This window comes from Pinus tabuliformis, chromosome 9 (assembly GCF_031772625.1).
Source record: "Pinus tabuliformis cultivar Carrire ecotype Pingquan chromosome 9, CPIR1, whole genome shotgun sequence".
In the NCBI taxonomy this organism is placed as follows: domain Eukaryota; kingdom Viridiplantae; phylum Streptophyta; class Pinopsida; order Pinales; family Pinaceae; genus Pinus; species Pinus tabuliformis.
Window position 1 is genome coordinate 205181180 of NC_142307.1, and position 15276 is coordinate 205196455.

The 15276-nt window shown below is 38.0% G+C and overlaps 1 protein-coding gene across 1 annotated transcript in view; it reads left to right on the forward strand.

Moving 5' to 3' along the window:
* LOC149147855 (SAC3 family protein B-like) overlaps positions 1-14977 on the forward strand; it is a 40540-nt gene extending 25563 nt beyond the window's left edge. The window contains exons 8-11 of the mRNA XM_089439331.1: positions 11401-11493; positions 11619-12412; positions 12500-12608; positions 12697-14977. Of these exons, the coding sequence (XP_089295457.1) occupies positions 11401-11493; positions 11619-12412; positions 12500-12608; positions 12697-14910 (3210 nt within the window). The 3' untranslated portion in view covers positions 14911-14977. The remainder of the gene's footprint in view (positions 1-11400; positions 11494-11618; positions 12413-12499; positions 12609-12696) is intronic.
* Positions 14978-15276: the final 299 nt, after the last annotated feature.

The window sequence follows — 15276 nt, forward strand, 5'->3', positions numbered from 1 at the left end:
AAAAGAAAAATAACTTTAAATATGTAATTTGGGTCAAAAACCCCTCCAGATGCCAAGTTGGCCCTGCCCCAATGGACATGTCTATTCGAACCCCTCTGGACAATATAAATAGAAGGAGAGTTGAGCTCATTTGGACACACAATTCACATGATCTGATCTGAAATTTCACAGAAGGAAGGAGGGCCAAAATCTAAAAGAAGGGTTTCTTCATAAGCTTGAGTTTGTGGAAGTTCTGCCTTGAAGTATCTCTTGTCGAAGCGCTGATTTGATGATAAATATGCTGCTGGTCTCTTGTTGTTGATGAATTCGCTATGAAGGAGGGTTTGACTTGGCATCTAGAAGGGTCATGGGTCTTGGATATCTCACTTTGACTTGGGTCTATAAGAAGTGATTTTTTTTGGGTTTTCCCCTTGGAGGGGTTTTGCGCTGGCTTGGAGCCTATTACATGTGTTTTTATTACATGTTTTTATTATGGTAATTGCTTGATGAAAGAAGGAAAACATAATAATAAAAATATCAACAAATTCACAAGTAATTATCATGTAAAGAGAAATCTGTCCACAATTGATAAGCCTCCCAATTTTTCAACACACAAGACCATCACCATGAGACCTCCAAAGTCTTTTTATGAATCAACTCACATGTTGATTCAACATCTTGTATTACCACTTTTTGACTTATTACATACAAAATTAATTAAAAATCTTGTCTTGCGGGAAATTTTAATTATTTTAAAAATTCCTAAAATTACCTAATTCCATTCCGTAAGACTTTGGATATGACCTAGCATGGTAATATACATGAACTCTAGACTCGGAAAAACACTCAAGGCCCAGTTATTGAGACACGCCCCAACTTTGGAGGTTATGTGTGAAAATAATCAATTAGTTATTCATCGTTAGAAAATGAATAATTAATTAAGTGAAAAAAACACTCTAGAGTGGACTCCCTTAGTAGCCAGGTCCTAAGTTGTCTATAAGTCGGTTACATAAGTTCATCATGCTAGTGTCATTTATTACAATTCCCCTGCGAGGGTGCAAAATTTGCATAGAAGAATGTAGAAGAGGAGAGCGAAGAATGGGCAAGATTTGCCCTGCTAGACTTTTGGTCTTCAAAAATTTTGATAGGTGCCTAGTCCATTGGGCCATGGGGTCTTTAATTCTGCTAGGTGCAACTTAGCAGGTAACATTGGGAAAAAAGAACTTGCAAAGAGAAACCAATACGGATTTGTCATAGTCAAATTTTCAATAAAAGTTCAACAATGACATGGAGGACAATCTAGATAGGGACATAAGCGTTGGAGGTTCTATAAGCTATACAATATGTAAGATTTTTACCATTCTTCTTTTTTCATTGAAAACAATCAAATGAAAAACATAGTAAAAATGATTGTATGTGTTGGTCACCTGAAAAAATGCACAAAAGTTGAATTTCAAGATCTTATTCTTTTCACAAGCTCTAGCTTGCTCTCTATGTTGTCGGGGCTTTGTCACTACTGTGCATGTATGGGCTGTCAACCTTCTCCTTCAACTTCAACATTTTCTTTCCTCTTAGTGACCTATATAAATATTAATCTTAAACTATCCACAATTTTTGACATATACACTTTTAAATAAATGTGACCCTCTCTTTTTCAATTGAATGGACCAACTTACCTTGTTTTCTATAGCATGTTCTATCTCTCTCCATGCATCCAATCGAGTGCCTTTAATGTGTTCACATGTATCCAAGCTTTAGGTTGGTATCATTCTAATACCATATGGCATAATCGTATTTAGAGATTCAGACCATGAGAGAGAAGGAGATAGGGAAAAGTATTATTTATCAGCATGGGACTTTCTTTATACACCATGTAATTAGTTATCCCTAACTAACCTGTGTTGATTCCAATTGAGAAAATGCCAAAGTTTGATGCCAAATGTAGAAATTTGATACTTGTTGGTTACAATGAACAATGCAAGGCATATCGATTGTTGTACATTGCTACAAGGTAGTATTCAACAAAGTTCCTTTTTTAGTTGAAATTTCAGGTTTTTAAAGTTTAATTGTTAGGCCTCTATATTACTACTGTAACCCCTTATTGTTATTAGTACAACCCACTTATTATATTGATCTACCCATGTAGTGCCCATAGAAGCCCACTAATGTTATTATTGTGCCCTTACATTATTATTGTTATGTCGGCTCTGATTATGTTATGACCCCTTAGACTCCTATATATAGAAAGGAGGTCTTTTCATTTGTATCATCCAAGTATTGTTCATTCATGTAATGTAAAGGAGGTTGCCCCCTCGAAGAGGCTGAATTCTAAGGCATTGATCTATCTTTTCTATCTTTTTCTTGAGCTGGTTTCATAACATTTGGTATCAGAGCTTTGGATTCTAGGGTTTCGCTGCTCCAAACAGGTCATCGTGGCATTTTCGTTATAACTTTTTTTTTTTTTTTTTCTGCGACATTTCAGAAGTTGCAAAAAAAACCCATTTGAGAAGAAATCACGCTGAACCTCGGGTCCGAATTTCAGAGCTGTTCGCGCTATATTTGCGGAGATATGATCTGAGGAAGTGGGTCTTTTTGCAGACTCATGAATTACATTCCAAACAGGTGATCTGGGGAAAAGCATCATAACTTTCTCTTTGGGGATCGGTTTGAAATTTCGTAAGAAGGTACAAAAAGAGGACGGACTGTAGTTTCTTGTATGCATTTTCAGATCCAAAGGTCGAAACAGTGACTCGTGGCAAGTCGTACAAGTTCGCTCTATTGAACTAGTCTATAATCAAGTCACTGTGGGAGATTTCGCATAACTCTTCCTTGGAGAATCCAATTTGGGTCAGACTTGTGGCATTGGAAAGAGGACACAAGGCTACTACAGGTCACAAATTTAGATCTAGATGATTGGAAAGTACAGATATACATCAGAGGCAATATCGAGCTCCTACAAAGTGAAAAAAGGTGTGTAGATTTTCTTAAATTTTTGTTTAAGCTTGGTTTGAAAATTTATTTTGAAGGAATTCAAAGGGCATAGTAGAGCATTATTATTGGTAACTGATGCCTCTAGGAAAGAAAATGCAAACACTTAGTAAGGAACCTGAAAGCTCTAGCATGACTCATGAAGAAGAGGAAGAAATGCAACATGATATATCAAAATTACAAGACCAAGTGCAACAACTGTCCCTTGCACAAAAAGGAACAGAATCTAAAATGGATGGTTTAAAGAAAGACGTAGAAGCTAAGATGGATTGTTTAAAGAAAGGTGTAGAAGCTAAGATGAATGACGTGGAAGCTAAGATGGATGATTTGAAGATAGATTTGAAGACAAACATGGAAGAATTGAAGATAAATATGAATAAGTTGCTACAAGAAAGGGTCACTAATGGTGAAAGGGTAGTAAAGGAAACTCATGATGAGAACAAAAGAAATGTTAATCATGATTCCATAGACTCTAATATTGGATCAAAGACCCACCATATTCCAAAAATTGATATGAGGAAGTTTGATGGCAAGGATCCCGCAACATGGATATTACAGATGGAGCAATTTTTCGATCTCAATAATGTGCAAAACACACAAAAGGTATGTATTGCAACTTTATATTTGGAACCAAATCAGTTTGTATGGTATCAATGGCTTTGCTCTCGTAAACAATTTATCACTTGGGCAATTTTTACGGAAGAATTGATAGCACATTATGATGATACAAAAAGCAACACTTTTTTTAGCCAATTGATAAGTCTCAAACAAAAGGGTTCAATTATGGAGCACATTGAGGAGTTCCAAAAATTGAACATAAGGGTAAAAAATATTCCAGAGGAGCATAGGATTGATGTATTCATAGGGTCTTTAAAGGATAATATCCAACATGATGTTCGCCTTTGGGAACCTGATTCATTAGAGAAGGCATTCAGGTTAGCAAGAAAAATGGAAAGCAAAATTATGGCAACCAGGAAGCATACCACTCACAACTATAAAGACGGAAGTGTTGTTGCCGCTAGTCTTCCACAACCTATAAGGTTGACACCACAAAAATTGGAAGAAAAAAGAGCAAAAGGGCTTTGTTACAGTTGTGATAGCAAATACACTAAAGGTCATAAGTGTGCTGAGAAGAAATTATTCTACATAGATTGTGAAGAGGAAGAAGAAAAGGAGCAAGAAAGGTCAAAAGAAGAGGATATACTTCAGGAACAAAGCCTAGATAAAGAAGAAATGAATCCGACCATATCTTGTAATGCATTGGCGGAAATTACCACTCCTCAAACCATCAAGATAGAAGGACAAATCAAGAAGAAAAAGGTAATAGTGTTGATCGATTCAGGAAGTACCCACAATTTTATTCATTGTAAGGTAGCAAGAGAATTGAATTGCTTCTTATATCCAGCACCAGAGTGTCAAGTGATGGTTGCAAATGGAGGAACAATAAATTGCTCGGGAAAGTGCCATAATATCAAGCTATCCATGGGAGAATATGTATTGATTAGCCCAATGTTTTCCATTCCAATGGGAGGTGCTGATGTTGTACTAGGAGTCCAATGGCTGCAATCCTTGGGTACAATATCTTTTAATTTTCAAGAACTTTTCATGAAGTTTTTTGTGGAAGGAAAGGAAGTTGAATTAAGGGGTATCGCAGGGAAACCGAGAAAGATAATCAACTCTAACGGTATGACAAAGCTTCTAAAAAAGGAACAAAGAGGTGTAATTGCACAATTATGTTCGCTAGATGTGTCCACAGTGGAATCATCTATTTCTCCAGATCTCCAAAAAGTCTTGGACAATCATTCCAAGGTATTTGAGACTCCCAAAGGTATCCCACCTATTCGTGATCATGATCATGCTATTCATCTGAGTGCAGGAAGTGTTTCTCCAAACATCAGGCCGTACAGATATCCCTATGCCCAAAAGAGTGAAATTGAACGTATGGTTGCAGAAATGCTAGATGCTGGTATAATTCAACCAAGTCAAAGTTCTTTCTCTGCTCCAGTCGTATTGGTGCACAAGAAGGATGGATCATGGTGCATGTGTCCGGATTATAGGGAGCTCAACAAGCTCACTATTAAATATAAGTTTCCCATTCCCATCATTGATGAATTACTGGATGAATTGCTTGGATCAATTTACTTCACCAAGTTGGATCTTCGTTTGGGATATCATCAAATCAGAATGAAGATTGAAGACATTCCTAAAACAACATTTAGAACTCATGAGGGTCATTATGAATTTTTGGTCATGCCTTTTGGCCTTACCAATGCACCTTCAACATTTCAAGGTTTGATGAATTCAATTTTCAAACCATTCCTTAGAAAATTTGTGTTAGTATTTTTTGATGATATACTAATCTACAGCAAGTCTTGGAAGGATCATGTTGAACATGTTGACAGGGTGCTACAACTATTGGAGGAGAAACAATTATATGCAAAAAGATCCAAATGTTTCTTTGGAGTACAAGAGGTGGAATATCTGGGTCATATTGTATCTCATGAAGGAGTTAAGGTAGACCCTAGCAAAATTAAAGCCATTAAGGAATGGAAAATTCCCACATCCATAAAGCATCTGCGAGGATTTCTTGGGTTGACAGGGTATTATCGCAAGTTTGTTAAGAATTATGGGAGAGTAACAGCACCTCTAACAACATTATTGAAGAAAGATGCATTTTCATGGACTCTAGAAGCAACAAAGGCATTCAAACATCTTAAAGAGGCAATGTGCCGAGCACCGGTCTTAGCTACACCGGACTTCACAAAAACCTTTATTGTGGAATGTGATGCTTCAGGAAATGGAATTGGTGCTGTTTTAATGCAAGATGAAAGACCCATTGCTTTTGATAGTCGTCCAATCAAGGGAAAGTTTTTACACAACTATTTATGAGAAGGAAATGTTGGCAATACTCCATGCACTTAAGAAATGGCGACCCTACCTAATGGGTCACAAAAATGTTGGGTTATGACTTTGAAATCATCTACAAAAAAGGGAAGCAAAATGTGGTGGCAGATGCACTCTCAAGAAAGGATGAGGATCTGGAAGCATTGTTGTGCACCAATTCTATTATCCAACTAGATTGGATAAACGAAGCAAGGGAGGAATGGAAGAATGACGAAGAAGTATGGCCACTTATTCAAAAGTTGCAAAAGATACCAATTCAAACAATATTGCTAGAAATTGAAAAGGAAGGAAAAATCATATTGGAACCTGGAGCAGTCACAGAAACAAGAACCCGACAGCTACGAAATCGATTAATTTCAGAGTATCTCATTAAGTGGAAGAACTTACCCGCTGAAGATTCCACATGGGAGGACAAGAATTTTATACAGAAGCATCAAGAACTACTCAAGTGTTGAGGACAATGCTTTTTGAAGGAGAGGGGCATGTTAGGCCCCTATACTACTACTGTAACCCCTTATTGTTATTAGTACAACCCACTTATTATATTGATCTACCCATGTAGTGCCCATATTGTTACTATTGTGCCCATAGAAGCCCACTAATGTTATTATTGTGCCCTTACATTATTATTGTTATGTCGGCTCTGATTATGTTATGACCCCTTAGACTCCTATATATAGAAAGGAGGTCTTTTCATTTGTATCATCCAAGAATTGTTCATTTATGTAATGTAAAGGAGGTTGCCCCCTCGAAGAGGCTGAATTCTAAGGCGTTGATCTATCTTTTCTATTTTTTTCTTGAGCTGGTTTCATAATACTAATCCAACCTAAAAATTGACTATTTTTGTTGCTTTGATTCTGAAAAGTCAACTATGATGGAATGTGTTCAGTTGTAGGGAGAAGTGGAGCCATTTAGGGTATATGTTGTGCAAGATGCACATTTTGATTTAGAGACTGAAGTGACACCAAATGAGACTGTATGTGATGCTCATTTGGAGAGGATAGAATCGAAAAATGAAAACCATTCAAAGATGCATTGTTGTTGGAGTTTCCTCAACCAAGAGAGACATGGCTACATGGCAAAGAAAAACAGGATGGTAAGTAGTGGAAGCAGGTATATTTTTGTTTATGTGCAGTTGTAGTAAATTCACCATAATAGTTTGTTGCTAAAAAAGATGAGTGGAGAAGAACCTAGGGAGGGTGAGGGAGAAATTTCTTATACAACAAAGCAAGGTAGAATATTGCCAACCTTGGGATTTCAGTGTGACATGCAAAATGAATGTAAAGAGTGGTGAAATTCAGTCGGAGGTCTAGTGGGTAGGTTGGGCTGCGTTACCGCTCAAACTAGCAAGGGACCTAAAAGGGGTTCCTATGAGGACCACTGCGAGGTCAAGGGAAACGATGGAGACCTAGCCCACTATCACCATAGCTAAGACTCCCTACCATTTATAGACTTTCACTGATGGGAGGAGACCCGGTAGTTTGGAGGTCATTTATAAAGTATAGATCAATGAAGGGGCAGAGTGACCCAAATGATTCCATTTCCAGAAGAGTTTTAAGGATAGTGCTTGCTTGCTCTTTAAGCAAGGGACTTGGTCTTCTAGGGAAAGGGGATGAGGATTGGAGGGTTGAGGTAGAAGTATAAGGCCTATAAAAGATGTTCTCAATCCCTAAAATCCTTTTGAGAACTTGGATTCTCTAGTAGTCCTTGCTAAATAGTCTTCTATTCTTCTATGCATTTCATCAAGACTTGATTCTCAAAGTGGAGACAAGCTTGTTAAAATTGTTATTTCCAATCATGAAGGGTTGAATTTGAATGGAATGCAGGACTTGTTACCCACCAAAAGTGGGTAACCCATAGGAGAAAAGTTTAGTCCTTATTTGATAGCCAACTAGCCAACAACCCTATGATGGTCAACAAATAGCATTCTGCCAGAGTTCTTTGCCTATTACGTTGGTCACTACTCTCACCTATTTGGCATTCTTCTTGAAAGAAGGTGGGTCATCTATTGACAGATACTCTTAACTATTCTAGCAATCATGTGCTTTCATTTAATGTTATGGGCCAAATTGGATGTTTGATCCATTTGGATTGTATCCTTGTTCCCACACTTCTCCTAGGAGGTTTGTCTTTGACTCTATCTAGTGGGACCTCCTCTGAGCCCTCATGGTTTAGGAAGCGCAATACTAAGGAGGCACTGATTGATATGGCATGTCTAGAATAATCCATACCACTTTCCATCTCTGTCGATTGTCCATCTCCATTCTTTGGGTTGATAGTCATTTGTCATTGGGATTGTCATGCTATATCCACATCCTTGAAGTAGGGCATGGAAACTTGGCCCCAAAGGTTGAGGCAAATGAAAGAATGATAAAAGCATATGAAACCACAATGGAAATAAAATGTAAAATGAAAAAAATGGCTGGGGAAAAAGCCTAGCATGATCTCTACCCCCCTCATTAACCATTACTTAGTTCCTCAAGCATTCAATGCTTCATCTAAAATAAAGGAACTCTTGAGTGTCCCAACCTCGATGAGCAAGAAACTGATACATCTTACAGGGGTGTTGGAAAAACATAAAACAAGCTCGGGCTCCTAAGCAATGCACCAAACAAAGATGAATCATTCAAGTAAAAGGTGCACTAGAGCGGTGGAAAAAGTAGGTCGAGGAAAGGGGTAGCTCATGCCACCACAATTGCTCCCTCCTCATGTCATTACACTCTGGATATTGGATGTTGGACCCCCACTGGCTGGTCTCATGTGTGTGGCATCTTCTTGGAAGTATCTCCTACTCCATGACCACCATATCACAGACACCTATGGATTGATGGGTCAACTCGGAACATGTCACTCCCTTTGGGGGTTGGAAACACCTAATAAAGTTGCCTACCTAATCATCTCTAACATAAGTGAGGTAGCATGTTTACAGGTCTTGATCCTATTAGACATTTGAAGGGGAGTTTTGTGCAAAGTATTTCTGTGCACCTAACATTAAATATGGTCACATCATTATGATGCTTTAATTGTTTTGTGTCCCTAATGAAGGTGATCTCACTTAATCCTGAGAGGTTTTGTTTCGGTGGTATCACACATGCAACATAGATCCCTTGAGGGATGGCTTGACTTTCTTCAGCACCTTCCAGGGGGTACTTTGCCTTGTTCTAAGAACAGGCATGAATTTGTGGCCCCAATGTTGCCCCTCCAGAGATGAGCATTGGGCCTTCAGCAACTTCTGCATGCTTCTGCACCTCTTCTACGAGGCTGGGATGTAGTAATGTTTTTGTCCTTTCTCAAAGCCATATAAAGAAGCTCTCGTGAGGAGGTGTTTAGTACACCAGAACAACAATTTTAATCTTGTTTTTCATTCCTCTAAAGTTAATAATTAAAAAAAAAAGATACCTAAGACCTATAAGTGGCATGGGTTTGTGCACATGAAGGTTGGATTCTTTTTATATCTACCACGTACCTGAAATGTACTCATACCCTGTTGCACCTGACTTGTACCCTGCAATGCCTTCATGTACCCCATTGTACTTGGGCCGGTTTGGAGATATACCCTGATTTTGGGTATTGCAAAGCTGATTTTATCATGAAAACAAAGTTTTTTAGTAATTAAAAAGCTCAAGTAAGGTTTTTTAGGGTGAACCCAGAAGGAAACCCTAAAAAAACAAAATGCTGACCCCTTTTGTACTGTTTAGAGTGTGGGCCCAGCATGAAACCCTAAAACAACTAAGTGCTGACGCCCTTTTGTATCGTTAAACCCCAAATTCATGCTAGCTTTTGCATTTTCAGTTTGGTGATGTAAAATTGAAAGACACCAGCATAGGAGAATAGAGGAAATAGGGCATCATTCACTGTTTTTGCTGCAGGAATTTGTTGTCCAGGCTGGTGATTCACCATTAAGAATTCTTAATCATTATTGACATTCTTCTCTCTTCAAATTCTCAAATTTAGATATCGTCAAGTTTCAAGTTTCAGATTATTTTGTTTGTTATTTCCACACCATATCTTGAAAGGGAAAGAATGTGTAATGATGAATGTCAGTTGATGAATGGTGCACTAGAATGATTTGAATCTAAAAATGTTTGAGTCATTGTTGATCTAATTAATTTCAGTTCTATTTTTTCTATATATTGTATCTATAAAATTTGATATATGTATCCTACTATCCCACATGTTCCCTGCCCCCCTGTTTTGGAAAGTGTCATACCTGTACCCACATCAGTACCTGGTTAACTTCATCTATAACAAAAAACTTAAAAGGGGTTTCAAATATTCATAACGGGAAATTTGATGATGATTTGTTTTGCGATTTATTGGACAAGGACAGTTTGTTGCTGACTTTTAGTTTTTATTTGCTGAATTTGAATATGAACTGGATCTTGGTGATTTAACATGCACATATTATAGAATTTTAATGGCCTTCTGGATGTTATGCTAGTATAATCTAAGGAGGCTTGATTGTCACACAAAAAGGTTTTGGAAAAAATCCAAAATAAGTGCAATAAAATCATAATTGGATTGTTGCTGGATCAAGAACTTGGAAGTCAATTGAAAATACATCATCTGAAAATTCAATTCTGGAGAATACGGACACTAATTTCTAAATATGGAACTAGGCTGAAAATGGAGTTTCAGTATGCATTGTATGCCAGATAAGAGCTTGGAACTTAAAAATTATTTGAAAACACATCATTTGAAAATTCAGTGGAACTAAGCTGAAAATGGAGTTTCAGAATGCATTGTATGCCAGATATAAGTCATATCAAAGGGCAGCGCACTAAAAACATGTACGACCTGAAAATTTAATGAAAGGGGTAGTGAAGAAGCACTGTGCAATGTGTAAGAGAAAATATTAATAATAAAAGACGTGGTGAAATCGGAAGTGAAGGCTGATAAGAAAGCTTTTGTTTTCACAAAGTGTGATGGCTAACCTTTAACCTGCTAGTTTCTATGCATAAAGTTTGGAGGGTTCTCTTTCTTTGTATGATGTGATAGTTGACCAGTTGATCAATCTTATTAGGTTCAATGAATGGGAGGGAAGATGAACTGCTTACGTTTTAAGTGAGAACAAAATATGGAGAATAAGTGCTAGTGATGAGAAATTAATACTGTTTTAGTTTTGAAATTTTCACTCTCTAAGAAGGTGAATGAGACCATAAAGAACATTTTGGAAGTGAACAAGAGTCATGAAAAACATTTTCTTCCTCCAATCAATAGTAAATACTAAATATGATGGTTGATCTTAAACATGTTATTTTTTGAAATATGAAGTTTTTCATATTATTCAGGAATTTTATTGATGTGAGTGCTAACCAGTTGATCACCTTTTCAATGGTTAATGACATGTTCTTTTTAAATAAACTTTTACTTAAACCAATCTAATATGCAATAATATGGGAGAATCTTTGTATTCAAGTAAACAGTATACTAGAGTCTAGTATAGAGCCACCACACATAAAACAGATCAGATTTAGCCTAATGCGTCTGCTATAAAGCAAAAAACTTATGCATCACCTCTCTTGTCAGTTGCGAACTCAAGCATTAGCTTCATTGCACAGTGGGTTGCAGAAGAATCAGGGTATTCCAGTTGCTCAGGTTGTAAAGTGGTTAGGCATGGAGGTACGTTTCTTCTTGAAGTCTTATTTCTTTTTTCTTAGTTATGTGATGCAATTGGTTCATTTTATGCACTATATTTTCTTCTCATATCTGTTGTGTAACTGAGTTGAAGTTGTAACATATTACAGGGAGAAGATATTGAAGGTCTTCTAGAATACCACGGGTTTTCTCTCAAGCAATATGAAGATGCTTACATGGTGAAAGAAGGTCCATTCTTGAGTAGTGATATGGATTTTCCCACCAAGTGTTCCCAACTTGTACATCAGAAAAGGTCTGCAAAAGTAGTCTTCGACGTGTTTTCTTCTGGTCAGGTGCCAATTATGGATGGCACTTGGCAAGCTATGAAGGCTTTGGATGTTCCAGTTGATAAGTCTAATAGGGATACTCAGTCCAAAGAATCTACAGTTGCTTCCATTGTCCCCCCAGAAGAGGAAATGCCTGATTATGAAGAGGATGGGCAACTCAATGATGAAGATCAGGTCCAACACTGGCAGATTCTTCAAGAGTCTGGAAGTCATCAAATGGAAGAGGTAGAGGAAGCAGACAAGTTGCCAGTCTCATTGCCCATGCCAAATTTGGGCATAGAACATGTGACACCCAGATCTGTAGCAGGAAAGTCTAAACTACCTTTGTCGAATTCACTGCAAGAGCATCAGCCAAAGAAAAAACGTAGAAATGTGTTTGCTTCTGAACTAGAGTTGGAAGTTAACAGGAGTCTTATTCCGGTGGAAGAATGCTTAGTGAATCCAGTTGAAAGAAAGGATGTATCAAAACCGTTATGTGATAAAGCTGAAACACATGGTACTGAGAGAGTCAAAGAAGATGAGAATGTCGTAATTGAATCTGAACTTGAAGAAGAGAAAGCAAGACTGGCTATGTGGATGGCAGAAGCTAATCGTGCTAAATTGAAGATTTTCCTGAGGTAGTTTCTTATCCGCAACTTGATTTTATTATAGGTAGTAAGGATTCTATTTGCTTGTTCCTGACATTTTTTGACATTTTAAACTAGGAAATGGAAGCGCCAGGCAGCAAAAAAGGCGCACAATATGCGTCGAATGAAGGCTGCTAAAGCTCTGAATTCTCTCTTTTTGGGCCCTCCTGTTAGATCCAACAAAGTGGTATTTAACAAATTCTGTTCCAATAGTCTCTTATGTGTATAGTGTTTGTCTTCCATTTCAGGAAATAACTGCCCATTGTCTGTAACAGAATGCATGCTCTGAAGAATTCATGGCAGGCATACCCACGTGTCCTCCACCGGTGTTAGAGATCAAGATTGATCAGATTATAAGAGAAAGACGTAAGAGACATGAAAGAATGTGGTCAAGACTGGATGTGCCTGAGATAATCATGCCTATTCTAAAAGAAAAAAATCCTCATGCCAAGTGTCTATGTTGGAAGTTAGTGACATGTTCTCGAATGCGGGATAAATTAGGCCATTCTATGGAATCATGTAACTTTCACAGCACCATGGTGGGGCGATGGTTGCGTGCTGAATTAATGAGCAATGGTGAAATAGACAGCAAAGAGTGCAAGTCAGATATGACTATTTTGAAGAAATGGATTGCCATGGATACTGAAGGTAGTGGCACTCATGATTTGTTAAGTTTGTCCATTTTGAGAGATGTGGCTTTTGATGCTGACAGTCTTGAAAGCAACGAGGCTAGCTTAGTAGGAGCAAGCGGCCTTCTGTTTCTATTGGCTGACAATGTTCGATGGGATCTTGAACGAACAAGACTGCAGTCTCTTGTAAGGAGTGTTCAACCGGGTTCCCACTTACCTCTCCTGATCTTGAGCTCTGGAAATGTTGAAGGAATCACAATAGAGAACCTGTTAGAGCTTCATAAATTGGATAGGATGAGGATTAGTAGCTGGTCTGTTATTCTTGTTAGAGAGAATGAAAATGATGTCAAAGGGTTTTTTAGTGATGATTGCTTAAGAGAGGGGTTATTGTGGCTTGCCCATCATGCTCCTTTACAACCAAATGTTTATCCTTCAGACGTTCGAGATCTGGTTTTAGAGTCTCTGGACCCTCATTTGAACGCCCTCTTAAATGTGAAGCCATCAGAAGTGACACCGAGGGATTGTATTACTGTTTTCAATCAGGCATTGGAAAGAACTGAAAGTGACATTGTTTCTGCAGCTCAGAACAGTGTTCCTGGTTGGCCGCCACCTGAAATTAATGTGTTTGATGATATTGTGGAAGGTGGATTTCTAAACTCATATTTGCCCAAGTCTGGATGGAACGTGGCTTCTAACATTGATTCAATTGTTCATGCACTCAGAGTGTGCAAGCTTCCCTACTTTCCTTCATTAAACTGGGGTCCTGTTTCTTGTGGGGTCAAATTGCAAGAATATTCATCATTGAATTTACATCCTCAAATTAGTGCATTGGATGACGTCCAAGAACAGAAAACATATCTTGAGAAATCCTTATGTCAATATTTGACTGAGATAAACTTGGCAAGAAAAGGTGATTTGATGATGTTGAAGGAGGCTGATTCAATGGTACAAAACAACACTTCTTATGAATGCATTGGTTCTAGATGTCTTATTATTCCAAAGTGGGCTCCTATATTTCGGAAAATTTACAATTGGCGGTTAATGCTCTTAGCTAGTGAACCTGCTCCTGTTGCATATGTTTCACGACCACGCACCATTGTTTCGGCAGGAAATGATGTAAAGAACCTTCTTTCATCTGCTCGTCAAGTCTTTATATCCAGTGCAAGTGCTACCAAAGTGGAACCTTCATTAAATGAAATGCTTGAAGCAAGTTCCAGGGCTCTATCAAGGGGTTTAAGGTTGGCACCTAATGGACAGACTCTGAAAAATCAATTCGTGCAGCATGCAAGGGAAGGCAATCAAGAATCAGTGGTATTGGATAAAATAACCAGAGAACTCAAGGATGCACCTGTGCAATCACCTCTGATGAGCAATTTTTTGGTAGAAAAAGGTGGCATGGAAGAAGTGAACTACCAAATTCCAGATCTTGATGAGGTGCAGCACACTATAGATTTTGGTCAGACAGAGGGAGAGCTTCAGCTTGATAAGGTAGCCACTGAATTCTGTGAAAAGGTAAATGAACAGATCAGGAAGACTGCATTGGCAGTAGAAGGGGCAACTACAATGGGTTGTCCAGCTGTATTGGATCCAACAGCTAGAAAGTTTGTTATAGACAGTACACCATATACTGAAAGAAGAGTTCTAGTTCCAGGAGAGATGAGAAGATCACATGAAAGAGTTTCTGACAGTTTACCATCAAATGACATTGACTGCAGGATGACCATCTGCGAACCAACTTGGGTGACCAACGATGGCATGGATAATTTGTCTAACTTATTAGAGCAATGCCATGCAGTTCAAAGTTCCATAGATAAAAAGCTAGCAGTGTATTTCAGGGGTGAAAAGAATTTTCAGACCTGAGAATTCAAGCTGAGCAACTGTGCTCTGTGTAAATTTTGTAACTGTATAAATCATAAACTATAAGCAAGGCCATTTTTTTGGAAAAGATAACATTGCTGAATTATTGTGTGGCTTTCGCAGCAGGTATATGTTGGGTCCCGAGGCAAAGGAACAGGTTCATATGTTCTTGACAGCTAGAGAGCATAAAATGCCACTTTGTTTTCTATTTTCCTACTGTATGTTGTACCCGGACAGATGTAAATACATTATAGCTCTATCAATGTTCACTTTATGAGACATAGTAGAAATTCAATAAAATTACAATAAGGTAGAGCACCTCGACCTTCGTTTCTGGTTTCTGGCATTTTTATAAGAATCTTTTTCCTG